The sequence below is a fragment of the Dendropsophus ebraccatus genome, chromosome 10 (genome assembly GCF_027789765.1).
Source record: "Dendropsophus ebraccatus isolate aDenEbr1 chromosome 10, aDenEbr1.pat, whole genome shotgun sequence".
NCBI lineage: Eukaryota > Metazoa > Chordata > Amphibia > Anura > Hylidae > Dendropsophus > Dendropsophus ebraccatus.
In genome coordinates, this window is record NC_091463.1 from 97904407 (window position 1) to 97922022 (window position 17616).

The following is a 17616-nucleotide window of genomic DNA, read 5'->3' on the forward strand; positions in this document are numbered from 1 at the left end:
ATAGAAGTCAATTACAGATCTGTATAATTTTCTGACACCAGTTGATTTGAAATAAGTAATTTTTCACTGAAGTACCTCTTTAATGCAACCTTGTATCACCTAGCGGAAAATTCCCTTTCCCCCCCATGCTGGCTATTTGGGGGTATACCCTGCACGGGTCACATTACATCCTCTTATAGCTCCCAGAATGCAGCTCCTGAGCGTCTGCTACTTAACAGCACTGGAAGTGGCTCCTGATTCTACCGCCATCTCATCAATATTCATTCCGCATCATTAAATATTCTTTGTTGTGTTCGGAAAATAAACTAAGTAAGTAGAGCGTCTGTGAGAGGAGCGGATCGGCAGCGGCGCCTACAGTGCCATAATCCACTCAATGGTCCTCAACAGAAACATGAAGGGTGTGATATCAGCGGCCTGTGGGGTTTATTACAGAGTGAGGCAATAATGTGTAAATAATCTACAGAGCGTGGGAAACAGCACAACACTAACAATACCACCGCCACCACTATCACCGCCACTGCCACCACCACTACCACTGCCGCCATTACTGCCACCACCACTCGTCATTACTGCCACCACTACCACTGCCGTCATGACTGCCACCACTACCACTGCCGCCATGACTGCCACCACTACCACTTCCGCCATGACTGCCACCACTACCACTGCCGTCATGACTGCCACCACTACCACTTCCGCCATGACTGCCACCACTACCACTGCCGTCATGACTGCCACCACTACCACTTCCGCCATGACTGCCACCACGACTGCCACCACTACCACTGCTGTCATGACTGCCACCACTACCACTTCCACCATGACTGCCACCACTACCACTGCCGCCATGACTGCCACCACTACCACTGCTGTCATGACTGCCACCACTACCACTTCCACCATGACTGCCACCACTACCACTGCCGCCATGACTGCCACCACCACTGCCGCCATTACTGCCACCACCACTGCCGCCATGACTGCCACCACTACCACTTCCGCCATGACTGCCACCACTACCACTGCCGCCATGACTGCCACCACTACCACTGCCACCATGACTGCCACCACTACCACTGCTATTACGCCGCCATGGCTGCTACCACTTATATTGCTGCTGAGAAGAGGAGTCTATGGATATGGTAGAGGGAGAGGAGGGAGCTGCTCCTGCAGGTATAGAGAGGAGGACACTGCTGCTGTGAGGAGGAGTCTATGGAGATGGGAGAGGGAGAGGAGGTTGCTGCTGCTGTAGGTATAGAGAGGACACTTCTGCTGTTTCTAGGGTATGTTCACACTACAGAGTCCACACAGAGACTTCAAGCGGATTCCGTAGTGTGAACATACCCTTACTGCTCTACAGCTTCCAGTGCTGGATCCACAGTTACACTGCTCAATGCTGCCCTCTACTGTCCTCTGCTGCTAATCCTTTTTGTGTTGACTTTTGATGAGATGCTGAGGTTACACTCTAATATATATATATATATATATATATATATATATATATATATACATACATTGTGAGGCTTATCGGCTCATTCTTCCTTTTCTGTATATTTTCTAGTGTAAAACATTGTCGGGAATCTGTGATCACATCATCTCTCTGTCATCGGACTCATTGGTGTCGCAGTCGGCCCACCTAGAAGTCGTTCATCTCACCAACATCATGCCAAGTGAAGGCCTGGTAAGTAACCAGAGTATACAGACCATTCACCATGAGCGGACGTTGCCATTTGGACGTTGCCTCAGCATTAAAGGGACAGGGACGTTATTTACCAGAGTTGAAAAATCATAGATATAAATATATATAATGATGAGCGATTGATCTGTTTGTTCTTACTCCTTATTGATTAGTAATTGTTTATTACCGGCAATGAATGTTATGTGATCCTGTGATCAATGATGCGGTGGTACAGGTCACAGGAACCCCAGAGGTGTTATTCACTCACATAACACATAGGACCTAACATGGGATTAATAGGAAATATTATACATACATACATATCCGATTAATGTAAATGAACCACAGAGACACTGACTGTGTACACACTGTACATTACATTACTGATCCTGAATTATACCCCAGAGCTGCACTCACTATTCTGCTGGTGGGGTCACTGTGTACATACATTACTGATCCGGAGTTACATCCTGTATTTCTTTTATTAAAATTTTAAACATAACAATAAATAAATACAGAAATAACGCACCATATCTAACCAGAAAAAAAAAACAATAAATAGAAAAATGAAACCATAACATAAACCACCGGTCCATCCCCGCACTCATTCCTCCACACAGACAACCCATATACCTATATACAATATATACACCCATATACAATATATACACCCATATACCTATATACAATATATACACAATACAAACTATTTAGCTAAACATATTAATAAACTATATACACTACTATATACAAACCTATATATACTACTATATACTATACACCTATAAACACACCTATATACAATACACTTCTATATACTATACACCTATATAAATAACTAAATGTTAACCCAGTGGCCCAGTTGCATTGTGCACAACCTAATACCACAGACATAATTCTACTCAACCCAACACCAACTAAACAAGACATCATTACACAAATAAACTAAAACTAAACAAGACACGATATAAAATAATAAACCTACAACTAAACAATACATATAATATTTTTAATAATTTTTTTTTTTTTCTGGCCCTGAGCTGGTCCCGCATCCCATGCCCCCAGTACATGATCGTCCATGAACCAGCCCAGGATTATATATATATATATATATATATATATATATATATATAAAAGTCCCAACAAAGTCCCACAGAAGCCCCCCTCCTCCCTTTTACCCACCACCCAACCTATCACTAAACCCGAACCCCAGGTGCAAACAAAACATATATAATATATACAGTATATACAATTTATACAAACATACAAAGATAATCACAATACAAAAATATATAACATACTAAACCCAACAATAATGAGACTTCTCAGCCCCACACACAGCCCGAAAGCCCAAGTTCAGCGCCTGCAAGCCCTATACTCCAGTATCGCTACAGCACAAAACAAAAGACTAAGGTGCCAGCATCAGCCCACCACCAGGAGAGGAGACGCAGGCTAAGGAACCTTATAGGCAAAGCCCCTCCAAAGACAAGATGCCCTACCAGCCCCCAGCCTCTCGTACTCCAGAGAGCGCACCTTCACCAGGTCACCGAGTGTGCCCCTAACCACCTCATCCATGGGGGCGCTGTGCCCCTAACCACCTCATCCACAGGGGGCGCTGTGCCCCTAACCACCTCATCCACAGGGGGCGCTGTGCCCCTAACCACCTCATCCACAGGGGGCGCTGTGCCCCTAACCACCTCATCCACAGAGAGGATTTTACGCTGCGTCGATACTAAACACCGTGCACTCCACGTGTGGTACCTGACCACTATGCTGACTAGGAATAAAGTGCTCCGGTCCCAGCCACCAAGGTTTCTGAATGCTCCATAGGCCCATTCCGCATAGGAGAGACGGGCCAACCTGGGCCACCCGATGGAAGCGCCCACCCTGTTGTCAACCTCTGTATTAAAGGGACAATGAAGCAGAAAATGCTCCATGCTTTCCAGCATGCCTCCACACTCCTCCCGGGGACATCCCCGATCCTCAGAGCTCCTGCACTTCAGATTGTCCCTCACATACAGTTTCCCATGGAAGCAGCGCCAAGCCAAGTCCCAAAACTTCAAGGGGATCCTGATGGAATTCAATAGGCCCAAACCAACCTCCAGATCCCGACTTGGGCAATCCTTGAGCGCCAGCGGTTTTTGGAAATGGGATGACAGGACCCTATTGTCAAGGAATTTCCTCGACAGAGTCCTAATCTCCCACATCCCCAAACCCCACCGACGAATGACCTTCAGAACCAGGGTAGCATAAGCCGGAAGATGCCCGTGTGGTGTGCGGAGATCCTTCACTTGCCCTCCTGTCTCCCATTCCTGGAAGAAAGGCCGAAACCATCCCCTACAGGAGAATACCCACGGAGGAGCCCTCTCTTTCCAGAGGTTTGCAATGTTGGTCTTAAGAAAGGTATTCACCAGGAACACCACAGGGTTGACCATACACAACCCCCCTTATCTCCTCGTACGGTAAGTAACCTCCCTCTTGACTAGGTTCAGTCTATTCCCCCATAACAGCTGGAAGAACACACTGTAGACCCGAGTCCAGAGCGGCTCTGGCAAAATGCAAACACTGCCCAGATATATCAGCAAAGGGAGCAGGAATGTTTTGATCAGGTTAACCCTTTCCCTGAGGGTCAAAGACCAACCCTTCCACTGATCCACCCTCTGAGCGGCGATCTTAAGCCTGCTGTCCCAGTTTTGTTTGGGGTAATCCCCTTGGCCGAATTCGATGCCGAGAACTTTTGCAAACTCCTGGGGCTCTGGAAGGGTGTCCGGGAGATCAAATCCAGGATCTCCACCTCCCAGCCAGAGACTCTCACACTTATCCTGGTTGATCTTGGACCCAGAAGCCTCTGAGTAGCGCTCCACCTCTGACATCACACACTGCACCTCCTCTTGCGAGGAGACGAATATGGTGACATCATCGGCGTACGCTACCATCCTCAGAGTGGAATCCGGCACCGCAGGGTCCATTCTCACCCCCGTCAATGGTCCACAATCAATCCTCCTAAGGAAAGGATCAACTACAAACACGTACAACAGTGGGCTCAAAGGGCAACCCTGACTGCACATAGACCCAAAGCAACCAAAAACCATAATTAATAAGCATAGCTGCCAGGAATAAAGACACAGACACCGATTTAACTTTTGCTGGGTGGTGATCGGCCACAGCTTTTAATTATTTCTCAAACCAAACCAATAACCGGGCACGTAGTGCCGAACTCTTAGACCGAGGGGTGTAAAGGGGTATGCCGGACGACAGACTCCTGCCGTGCAAGTCTGCCTTACTAACCCAACACGCCTGCTTAGCAGGTAATTTCCGCCACGGAGGAGACCCTGTAGCCCTACACGGGGCTCCGACCACCACCCAACAAAGAGGGCCTGCTTAATGCCATCTTGGATGCAAGAGAATTACATCAGCTCAATATATATCAGAGCACTCCATCAACCGCCATCAATCTCTGTTATCGCCCTTTAACCGGTGACGCTCCACCCTAGAGCATCATCGAACAAAACAGGACTCGTGAGTGTTCAGTGAGAGGTAGTGGATACCATACCAAGAGTCCTTGATGTTACACACCGCAGATTATTGTCGCAATGCCTGATCTCTGCAGATTGAGCAGCCCCCAGTGTAGAGTTCTCCACAATCCAAACCAATGAGTGAACCTAGAGAAGAAAAAAGATAAATTTAAAACAACCAAAACAGCAGCTTCAAAACCCATGTAGTGTGCAAAGCAAGAGCAAATGGTAACGCCTATTGCAAATGAACTCAGTCTAGGAAAGGTCTTGCTGCTCCATAGCCACCTCTAATGTGAGGGAGTGTGTCTCTAAGCCACTGGGAGAGAGAGCAAGGGTTGCAAAAGACTGAAAAATGGAGCAAGATTAAAACAGTGAAGAAGTGGGGGGTTAATCCTTGTGAACCAAGAATCTATTACCTAGAACCATGATTTCTGAAAGTCGACCACAAGCCACTCTGAACAGGCCGAGCATGAGACGATCTGCAGTGGTGCTCACACCCTGTAATCACGTAATTACTCCTTAACTTATGGACCCAGACTCAGATCGGGTTTTTTCTCATGATATCCCCATTTAAGAGAAAAGGACCTCACAAATATCAAAGTCTACTAAAACCGCTCAAACAACTTGGCCTCGTATGAGGACTTGCAAGCCGAAGGGCAAAGCTGAATAAGTAGCCAAGATAATTGAAAGGCGATGGCACTCCATGGGCATGTGCTCCCTTCTTCACCCCTTAAGAGCCTGGCATATAGGGAAGACTAAGTGACATCTTCTCTATCCAACATTAAGCATAAATACAATTCTGAGCAAGATCCCAAGAAACCAGACTACCTTAAGCGCAATGAATGATCAATTGTAAACTTCAGCAGTGCGGCAGGATCAGCAGCAATTTCCCAACAGTCCATCAAAGAGAATCACTTTCCCACACCTTACCGTAATGCTGCCACATGGCCAGGATGACCGGTGAGGAATCAAGTGACATCAATTGAGGTCCACTAGGTGGGCATGGCCTGCCCATCATACTAGTCCCAGAGAGAAGCTTACAAACAACCTGCAAACAAAACTGAGACATATCACTGCACAAATGTCATCAATACCAGGAACATGGTGAACCCTGAAATAAATATAATATTCTAAGCAGTGAAGGACTGGTAAGATAGATGTCTACAGACAGGAAGGAAAGCCAAGCTATTAATGCATGAGACCACACTCATAATATCCATCCACAAACCAACTGGGCTGATGGGAAAGATGTGTGTTTATTTATTCTTAGTTTTATGAATAACCCCTTCATGACAGCCCAAAATGGCCTGAATGACCGTGCCAATATTTATTGTTGCATTTCAGGAACAAGTGTACTGTGTAATGGTGCCTTTTATGACAAATATTTATGGGGTGAATTTATTTATTTATTTTATTATTATTTAGTTTTATGATCAAATAATTATACTCTTTTTGGAAGGAGAGACACTCAACATCCTACTAATATAGTGGCAGAGATGTTACCACGTTAAGTTTCAAGCCTGTTCCTCAAAGCCCATGGTCAGCCTTTAATGGCCTACTGAGATGTATACAGTGTTCAGGCCACTTGGATCCTCGGTAGTAAGAGAGAAGTAGCAAGCGAAAATCCCTTAGGCATAACCCGACAGAAGGGGGCTAAAGCTGCTTAAGGTTCCCTCCTCATACCCAACAAACCATCAAGGAGATCCAGCAACCTCCGCAATTCTGCAGAAGGAAAGCCGGCTTCATAAAAACCATCCACTCCAGGGAGGAGCTGGAATACAAACTAGTGCAAGAATATGAACAATGCAATGAGTGGTTGTGGTGGGGCTCAATATAATAGAATATTAAGTGCAGCAGGAGGTGTACAGACAAGGCAACAACCAGACAGCAGACTCTATATAAAACTGACTTGAAAACCAAAACACAAAATACCAGCTGCTTACTTATAGAGGTGCTGGTAGAATCAAGGAGCCATTGCTGTTACGCTCACTGGCGTCCTACTGCTCGTTACCTGGGGTCTATAATCTAGATGGATAGGAGGTCTGGGAGAACGCATGGTGATGTACGGGCCTCTGCAGGTGGAGCCCTTGTGCTTTTATCTGAACATACCTGCAAACTTGACCTAGGTGACGCACCGCTACGGGACCCAAAGAGATGTGTTACCAGAGCCACTGGTTGGGCCGATAAAGAGGCGATGATTGGTGTGCAAGCATAAGCCAAAGCCAGAGCAAAGTGTCTATGGGAGTCCTGTCATGCTGTGTGATTATATGCATCATAAATACTGTCCCAATATATATATATATATATATATATATATATATATATAAAACCAGTTCTCAAAACCTATACATTATATAGAATATCTATAAAGAACACCTATGCACTATACAGAACAATTTGAGACCACCCAGGCCACAGGCAAGCAGCAACCAGCCTTTGATTTCTGTGAAGTGTATGGGGACGATGCTGCTAGTGATGGCACTGGATGTCAGCTTGTTTCCATTTTTTGTTGATAAAATGTGAAAATACTTAAATGAAATAATCTTATTTTAATTGCAACTCACTTTGATTCCATGTAAAACTAACCTTATTAGTCTGTATAAAACAGAAAGTATATATGTGCTCAGGTGTAATTAAAATCATGACCACTAGATGGCGCTGTTCACACTGTAATAGGCAGATGTAAGTGTCTCCTAACAGTCTGACATGTACATTACTGAGCTATATTGTGACAGTCAGGTAGTTGTGCTAATACACCGGCCTAAGCTGAGATACCCGCAGACTGTCATCTATCATTGTCATCTATTATCATGATCTAACTAGCTATTCGCTGATTAAAATCCTACTGTACCTGCATCTAATTTCCCTACATATAGAAGTGTCCTCAGACTCAGAATAGCGACCTATGACCCATAGCCCAACCCGGGTGAAGCACGTCTGGAGCCAGGTGTCTTCTCAATCCAAGGTAGCTGACTTGGCATACTCTGTCTGTGGGGGTCATTCCCTTTCAATCACATGTTGATCCACCGATACCAAGGACCAAGTGTCCATATATTGGCTGGAATAAAATTATTATTTTACCTCCTCATCTAATGAGGGGGGGCACCATCTTTTAGAGAAGGACAGCTGCTCTGAAAGTAAATGGCACCAGATGGGGAGGACAATTTACCCACAAACATTTTCAGGGCAGCTAAAACTTTGGAGTCAACTCCCCCCCCCCCCCCCCTTACCCCACTGAGCGACATTTACTCACAAACTACAGGCGGAGCGGAAAGCGTCAGACAAGGCTCTGGAGGATCCGTCATTACTGAAATCACTGCTAGAGCAACTGGATCATGTCTTAGGGCCCTATTCCACCGGACGATTATCGTTAGCATAATCGTTAACGATTAACGATCTCAAACGACCGCTATTGCGAAAGACCTGAAAACGTTCACTCATTTCCATGGAACGATAATCGTTACTTATGATCGTAATTGCGATCGTTTCCTCTTCCGTATTTATTCGCTATTGCGTTCGTATCTATTGCGAACGACCGAACGATGTCTTATTCAATGCGAACGATTTGCGAACGTTTTGCGAACGAGCAACGATAAAAATAGGTCCAGGTCTTATAAAGCGATCAACGATTTCTCGTTCGGTCGTTAATCGTTACTGCATTTCAACCGAACGATTATCGTTTAGATTCGAACGATTTTACGATAATCTGAACGATAATCGTCCGGTGGAATAGGGCCCTTAGTGTGCTTGTCTGGACCAGGCCGCCCTGGAAAAGCAAATTCACTGCTGGAGCCACAGGATCAGGGCTTGGCGTGTTTGTCTGGACCAGGCCGCCACCCTGGGAAAGCGAATTCACCGCTGGAGCCACAGGATGAGGGCTTGGCGTGCTTTTCTGGACCAGGCCGCCACCCTGGAGAAGAGGGGCCCTGCCCCCTCAAGTCAGTGCGCACTATGTGACCAGACTCCTCGGATCTGGAACGCTCAAGCAATCCTGGAATCCCTAGAATGGAGTCAGGAGTAGCGTAGAATGATACCAGGCTGAAACGCGGCAACAACAGTGCCACGAACCCTGGGAGGTACATAAAAAGTTGGACCTGTGCCTGCAAATATGGGACAGTAACAGCATCACAATATGGTCCATTCACCTCAGGATACTGAGGGGGACCAGTATAGTCTATAGAGGATGAGCCCTCATTAGAGAGCACTACCACCTCACCAGTGGGCTGTATGGTGATGGGGGGGGGCTGTATGGTGATGGGGGGAGGCTGTATGGTAATGGGGGGGGGCTTTATGGTGATGAGGGGAGGCTGTATGGTGATGAGGGGGGGCTGTATGGTGATGAGGGGGGGCTGTATGGTGATGAGGGGGGGCTGTATGGTGATTAGGGGGGAGCTGTATGGTGATGGGGGGAGGCTGTATGGTGATGGGGGGGTTAGAACAGCTAATAAGTGAGGTGCAGCCTCATGAGCAGCAGCTGTAAGTGGGCATAAAATGTCTCTGAGGCAAATAAGAGGGAGGGGGATGGGGAGGAGGGCACATGGGACAGGGAGAGAATAGCAGGCACTGTGCATCTCTGGGCAACATGGAATTACTTACTATGAGGTGCACTGGAAACTAAGTGCCAGCATGGGGCCCAGCTGCTCTGAGGGGCAGATACACAGAGCAGACACCCAAACTCCAACCAGAGAACTACTGAGGGATTACCAGAGGGGGCGGAGCTCAGACAGCAAGTGTCCTCACCAGAGGGGGGCGGAGCTCAGACAGCAAGTGTCCTCACCAGCCCTCACCCTCTGCCTGGTCACACCTATAGTGTTACCAGCAGCTTCACATCAGCACAAGCGGCCATGGATTCTCCACACAAACCGGCTGCAGGTCCGTCCTGTGGAGACTGAGGGCAGGAAGAGGAAGTTCAGGTTCCTAAAGGCAGAGGGAGGGGTTAGAGCAAGGAGGGAATCCGGCCTATTGGCCACAGAGCTCATAGGAAACACCCAGGAGCTGTGTCTGAGAGGGGTGTGGGGAGGAGTTACAGCCTCACAGGAACTGTTAACCCTTTCCTGGCAGCTGCTAATGATCAGGTTATAGGAGGAAATAGAGGAGAGTGCATGTGCAGTCAGTATGCACCCTCCATATCCAGTCAGGTGCCTTCCAGACGGACACCAGACCCAACCTCAAAAGAGCGGCCAATCCAACCATTCACAAGCGGGAAACTCTCTGCCCCTGCATACAAGGTCTTAAGCCAATCAACAACCCCCCCCCGGCAGGCCATATCTCCGAAGGACAGACCTGAGGTACTCGTGGTTAACCCGATCAAACGCTTTTGCCTGATCCAAGGACAGCAAGTACCCCTTCCAGTGACCCGCCCTACCCTGCTCCACAGCCTCCCGGACACCGAGCACAGCACTAAAGGTACTGCGGCCTGGAACAGAGCAATGCTGGGCCCCCGAAAGGAGCTGGGGTGCAAACTTCACCAGCCGATTAAACAGCACTTTTGCCAGAATCTTTCTGTCCACATTGAGGAGCGCTATGGGACGCCAATTCTCAGGACGGGTCTTTACCCTTTGACAAGATGATCAAGGCTGACCTCCTTATTGACCTCGGCAGAGTGCCCGAGGAGAGACACTCATTAAATACCTCAGTCAAGAGGGGAACCAAAGTGTCCTTAAAGGTCTTATAGAACTCAGATGTTAAGCCATAGATCTGCCCCCCAATCTTCCTCCACACCTCCATGGGCAGACTGCCTTGCTCCAGGAGTGTCACTGCTCACATTGTCATGGCTTGGTTCCACAGCTGCTGTAGAACTGCTGGCACTTGTAGTTCCACAGCTGGTTGTAGCCTTGCGGCTACCCTTTGTCACCTCTGGTTCAGGGGCGGCTGGAGAAGCATCGCTGCACCTCCTAGCAGACCGCCTCAGCCCTTGTACCTCCTGATGGTATTCCCTCTGCTGTTGGTCGCTGAATTCCTCTGCTCCCCACGGACCTGGTTCGGGGGCAGGAGTTGGGGCTCTCCTTGCCTCACTCATACCTGGGCCTGCACCCCCCTCCTGGGGAGAAGGGGATGCACCCCAAAGAAAACGAAGTCCAGGCTTCCCTCCAAATGCACAGAGCACACCAAACGATCCTCACAGCAACAAACAGGAAACAGAAAGAAGCTCCCTCTAGTGGCCAGTACTCCAGAGCTGCACTCACTATTCTGCTGGTGAGGTCACTATGTACATACATTACATTACTGATCCTGTACTGATCCTGAGTGACATCCTGTATTATACTCCAGAGCTGCACTCACTACTCTGCTGGTGGGGTTACTGTGTACATACATTACATTACTGATCCTGAGTGACATCCTGTATTATACTCCAGAGCTGCACTGACTGTATATCCACATTCTATGACTTGCTGTGCAGATCTCCACCAGGCGACCCAGTCTCTATGTCTCTTGCTTGTATTATCACTTCTGAAGCATAGGAGCCCTCTATCCCTGTATACCTAACACTGCCCTATGTTATGAGGAGGGGCTGACAGGTCGGGATTCTGGTCCATATATATAATAATATAGTTAGAGGTGATGTGTATAGAGACTGTGACCCCCACAGACCAGGGAGCCTCCGCTGTCTCCAGGACTTCTAACCAGCGACTGATCCTGGCATGGCTGCCGCCGGTTTCACGCTTTTCGCACAATACCAGTTGTCTGGTTTAAAATTTTACAAGACAGGAAAGATTTGTAGTTTTCTTCCCTCTTTGCTTAGTGAATCATCAAATGTGAATTTTCTGCATTGGTTTCCAGTCTGGGTAAATGTCAGCGTCTGGAGTATGGGGCCGGTGGAGGATACAACGTTACTGGAGTGGAAGGAGCAACAGATGAGTCACTGGAGAATTTTTAGGGCTGTAGTGTGAATGATCGGCAAACCGAGACGAGAACGGAATATTAACAGATGAGCGGAGGCTCGACATATAGCGAACCCCCAGCCAATCCTGTACCCCAGACTCCTCCTGTGCACTCACTATATGAAGCCTCCCCTGTACCCCGGACTCCTTCTTTACCCCGGACTCCTCCTGTGCAGTCACTATATGAAGCCTCCCCTGTACCCCGGACTCCTTCTTTACCCCGGACTCCTCCTGTGCAGTCATTATATGAGTCCTGTCCTGTACCCCGGACTCCTCCTATGCACTCACTATATGAAGCCTCTCCTGTACCCCGGACTCTTTCTGTACCCTGGACTCCTCCTATGCACTCACTATATGAAGCCTCCCCTGTACCCCGGACTCCTTCTTTACCCCGGACTCCTCCTGTGCAGTCATTATATGAGTCCTGTCCTGTACCCCGGACTCCTCCTGTGCAGTCACTATATGAAGCCTCCCCTGTACCCCGGACTCCTTCTTTACCCCGGACTCCTCCTGTGCAGTCATTATATGAGTCCTGTCCTGTACCCCGGACTCCTCCTGTGCAGTCACTATATGAAGTCTTCCCTGTACCCCGGACTCCTCCTGTGCAGTCACTATATGAAGCCTCCCCTGTACCCCGGACTCCTTCTGTACCCCAGACTCCTCCTGTGCAGTCATTATATGAGTCCTGTCCTGTACCCCGGACTCCTCCTATGCACTCACTATATGAAGCCTCCCCTGTACCCCGGACTTCTTCTGTACCCCGGACTCCTCCTGTGCAGTCACTATATGAAGCCTTCTCTGTACCCCAGTTGCTCCTGTCTTCAGTATAGTTGCTGGTACAGAAGAACAGCTCAGTGTTCGTGTATATCCTTAGTTAGTGGATATGGAGATAAGAGAAGACCCCATAACGCTGTGCACTTACATCTCTCCTCTGTACTGTATGGAATGGAGACCTCATCCGGTTCCTTCTCCCCATGAGAAAGGGAAGAGATAGAGATTGTGAATTCTATCATCCTACACGATGAGTCCTTTAATGTCGCACGCTCGGCTCTATGTAATACGGACTGGCGTGTGTTAGAGAGACGAGATGGATGTGTCGGAAGGAAGCCGTAGACTTGGAGGCAGATACTGGCATCGAACGGCCAAATATCCATCAGTTTTATTGATGTTTCATCATCTGAGATGTTTCTTCTCCTTTGAAGGAAGGAATTAGTGGAGGCCGAGCGGATTCCTGGAGATAATGAGAAATGGGATCTTAAAGGGGGAATCCAGTGTTATCTTCTGAGGCGTCATTTCTCAGGAACGACACTGATCCTTAGGACGTCTTATCTCGGGGTTACAAGTGTGCCCTTCTGTCTGCGAGAAATGGGAAGATTTTATAAGGGATTACCTAGAAAATTATACAACAGGAAACAATCTGATAACCGTCTCCAGTTCACAAAGATATGTGATACCTGACACTCAACAGAAGAGGGGGGAGCGTGTTTACGGGGGGCAGTGACCTGTAAGGAAACACAGAAGATTGTCGTCAGAAAAAGACCACTGGGTCCATCTAGTCTGCCCTTTTACTATTTCCCTTCTTATTATCTCAGGATAGATAGATATATGTATATACCACTTACTGTACATTTACCTACATACCACATCAGCTGGAAGTTTGCCCCAAGCATCTACTACTTTTTCAGTAAAGTAATATTTTCCCCCAGATTTTTCGCCCAGTAACCTCTCACTGTGTCCTCTTGTTCTTATTTAGTCCTTAGACATATTTATAGGTTTCAATCATGCCCCCCCCCAATAATAACTGATGATTAAAGGATCAGTACTGGGACTGTGCAGGTCTAAGAATATACAGAATATGCTGCAGTTACATCGAATAATTCATATGTGACGTCTTCTCTGATTGGACATTCTCTTTCCTTCACATTAAAAAAAACTGGAAAAAATGTCACATACAAATGATATAATAGCCAGATATAGTGGTGCTCCTCATGTACAATAAGGGAGGCGTTGGGCGGGTTCACACTACGGAATTCTCGCGGACAATGTCCGCGGAATTACGTCAGCTGTCCGCCCGCACATCTTGGCGCCTTTCCGCCGGGCCCATAGACACCATTCTATGGGCCGGCGTATTCCGCTATACGCTGAAAGAAGTGTCATGTCACTTCTTTTAGCGGATCGCGGAATACGCCGGCCCATAGAATGGTGTCTATGGAGCTGGCGGAAAAGCGCGTGCCGTGCGGGCGGACAGCTGACGGAATTCCGCGGGCACTGTCCGCGAGAATTCCGTAGTGTGAACCCGCCCTTAGGGTATGTGCACACTGAGGAAAAGGCGAGGAATTCAGCTTGAAATTCAGCTTGAAATTCCTCCCGTAAAAAATGTACAGAGCAAAGTCCCATTGTGTTCAATGGGTTTTCTGCTCTGTTGTTCACACTGCAGAATTTCCGAGCAGAATTTTCTGCTGTAGATCTGCTAGAGGAATCCTATAGAAGTCAATGGGGGGCTTAAATTCTGCTTGAATTCTGCCTGAAAACTTTCAGCTACAATTCCTCGAGAATTGCTCAGTGTGCACATAGCCTTATCCTGGAAATTATCTCATAGTGCAGGTTTCACTTGAGCCTGAGCTATGTGCATTTAATCTTTAAGCCTATCCCCATTCTCTAGATCCTCTGTGTTTTAAAGAGAAGGGAACATTTAACATGCTTTGACCCAGGGGTCTGCAAGGTGGTGTATCACAAAGCCTGAGTGGTATGCTAGCTTTTGAAAAAAAGCAGGAGGGTCCTTCGGTGAGAAGCAACTTCTCCAGCCCCTGGCTAGACTTGTATTACCTCTACAGATCACAGGACTTGACTGAAGATGAAGGAGATTACTCTTTCAGCGTGGACATGCTATTTCCCTCAGTGGTAGTTGCACCTCCGATTGTTTAGCAGCACATGCTTAAGAAGCCAGAAAACAGGCATAGACAGCAGCTTAGGACTGGGTGGGATCTGGACAATGGCCAGACCCTTAAAATAAATACCTCTGGTACTGGATACAGATAGTCTCAGGACAAGACATCGGGAGAGAATCTCCCACGCTGCGCTATCCAACCTATCATACTACAGAATTTCCCATTAGAAACAACCTGAGATAACTAATCAAACCATTGGTTCAGTGGAGTAAGGTGACTTAGCTAAGACCCTCATAGGCCTAAAGGGGAGGATACCAGACAGACCGCCTCCAATAAGCGGGTGGCAGACTTGTACCTGCAGAAACACAGACTAGTAGTTAACCCATGACACTCCTTCAGCTTATGCTTCTGAATAGAAACTATAGACACAGAAATGCAGTGTAAAGACCATAAACCCCCCAGAATACATCTCAGACTCTGAATAACGTTTACAATGCATCCGTCTATATGGGATACTGAATACTTCTGAAAGCTGAGGGTTTGTTACAATGCATCCGTCTATATGGGATACTGAATACTTCTGAAAGCTGAGGGTTTGTTACAATGCATCCGTCTATATGGAATACTGAATACTTCTGAAAGCTGAGGGTTTGTTACAATGTACCCAGTCTAGACAATCCTCAGCAGCACAACTCCCTGTCCTGTCCTGATAGTTTGTTACAATGTGTCAGTACAGGTGAAATGTACCAGGCTATGTGAGTAATCCTCCATCTTGTGTCCTCCATCTCTGCCGCCTCCCCTACAGGGCATTGTGTCGAAAGTTTTTAGGGATTCATTGACATGGAGAGGAGAATAAGACTTTTGGAGGAAACGTCTCCAGAAAACAGCAAGGTGGAAGCAGGCAATGGTGCAGGTTAATGGCGTCCCCTCCGCCTGGCTGCGCTCCAGCTTCGGGCTCACGGGGGCCTGGTCTCAGATCCGCCAAACGCACAGTTATCTCTCACATAAACACGGCCAAACAAATCAAGACTGATTCCGCTTTGTTACACCTTGTATCCAATCCGGACTGCCGCAGCCCAAAGCTCAGCCCTGCCCTGGTAGTTTGTTACAGTGTGTCAGTGCAGATTTAAAGGGGTTGTCCAGGCTTAGAAAAACATGGCTGGCTTCTGGACCACTCCTGTCCTCAGGTTGGGTGTGGGGGTTTTGCAGCTTTAGGACGGGGGTGGCGCTGTTTTTTTTAGTTGTATCTGTACCTTTTCTGTCTTTACGCCATTTTTGATGGATTTGCTTCTCTCTTCCAGGGGATGTACATCAAGTCCACGTACGACGGGCTCCACGTCATCACCGGGACCACGGAAAACGTAAGTGACCCCTCTATTGTCTTTACTGTAACATTTTATGATAGAATATCAATGGCTTTTATATTTATATATCTACGAGGTCGTGAAAAACCGCAATATTGGGAACTGCGACCGGAAACACCAGAAAATGATCAGAACATTCCAGGATACCTGACCGTCTGTGTTGCCAATAGCAACCAATCAGACCGCAGCTTTCATTTTACCAGTTTAGGAAATGAAAGCTGAGCTCTGATTGGTTGCTATGGGCAACAAAGACCGTGCTTAAAGTGACACTGTCACCCCCTTTTTGCATTCTGACATCTCTACACAGATGTAAAGGGTAAATTTTGTGTTTTTTATAACTTATTTCATATCATACGTCATGGTGTTTGTTCAAGTAAAAAGTGTCCTTTTATCAACTGCAGATTGTATTAAGTGGGCGTAGCCTCGTGGCATTAGCGCCACTTAGCCCCGCCCACAACGGCGCCGTTGGCCCCACCCTCTTGATGCCCATTGGTTGGCTGACGTAAAGGGGGTGGGGTCTAGACCTTTCGTCCAGTCTGTTCCAATGGCCGGCGAGGGGGCGGGGCCAACTGTGCCGTTGTGGGCGGGACTAAGTGGCGCTAATGCCGCGAGGCCACGCCCACTTAGCACAATTTGCAGTTCATAAAAGGACACTTTTTAATTGAACAAACACCATGACGTATGATATGAAATAAGGTATGAAAAACGCTAAATTTACCCTTTACACCTGTGTAGAGATGTCAGAATGCAAAAAGGAGGTGACAGTGTCACTTTAATTCTGGGACTGCTTTATTACGACTGATCTCTGCCTGTAGTGGCCGGGATCAGAGATGAAGGGGCTGTGGATAATAGTGAGTAGATGATTATACAGAGGGGTTGGGCCCCTGGCCATCACCTTAGCGACTACAATGTTCCATTGGGTTGTCATGGTAGCCAGGAGTCTCCAGGTCTTTCATGATTGTACTCCTATTACATCCCGCCAGAACATATTGATAACACTACATCAGTGTTGCAGTATATTAATCGGTTGAAAGCGTATTCATGCCCCCTAGTGACTTGGATATAAGAAAATCAAGGACACCATTAAAAAGCCCAACCGACCCTGCAAAAAACGAACCCCCTTTCAGCTGTCAAAGTTATAGGTCTTAAAAAGCAAGAATGAAAAAAACGTAAACAACCCTGCCATAAATGGTTGTGACAGGAAGGGGTTAAACCGTGATGGCCATGCTACGGATTTTGAATCTACAATGTAAGGTGTAAATGGCGTCCAGTCATAGCGCGGTCAGACCC

At 47.3% G+C, this 17616-nt stretch overlaps 2 protein-coding genes across 3 annotated transcripts in view; one reads left to right on the top strand and one right to left on the bottom strand.

Moving 5' to 3' along the window:
• Positions 1-17616, bottom strand: part of POF1B (POF1B actin binding protein) — a 482431-nt gene that overhangs the window by 269387 nt on the left and 195428 nt on the right. The window contains exon 22 of one of the 2 annotated variants that reach the window (XR_011364759.1): positions 8738-8930. The exons of the other annotated variant lie outside the window; for it this stretch is intronic. The gene's annotated coding sequence lies outside the window, so the exon portion shown is untranslated. Of the gene's footprint in view, positions 1-8737; positions 8931-17616 lie in introns of those variants that run through there. 2 annotated transcript variants of the gene reach the window in all.
• Positions 1-17616, top strand: part of LOC138802406 (connector enhancer of kinase suppressor of ras 2-like) — a 185363-nt gene that overhangs the window by 103657 nt on the left and 64090 nt on the right. The window contains exons 6-7 of the mRNA XM_069985668.1: positions 1562-1681; positions 16264-16323. Coding sequence (XP_069841769.1) covers positions 1562-1681; positions 16264-16323 — 180 coding nt within the window. The remainder of the gene's footprint in view (positions 1-1561; positions 1682-16263; positions 16324-17616) is intronic.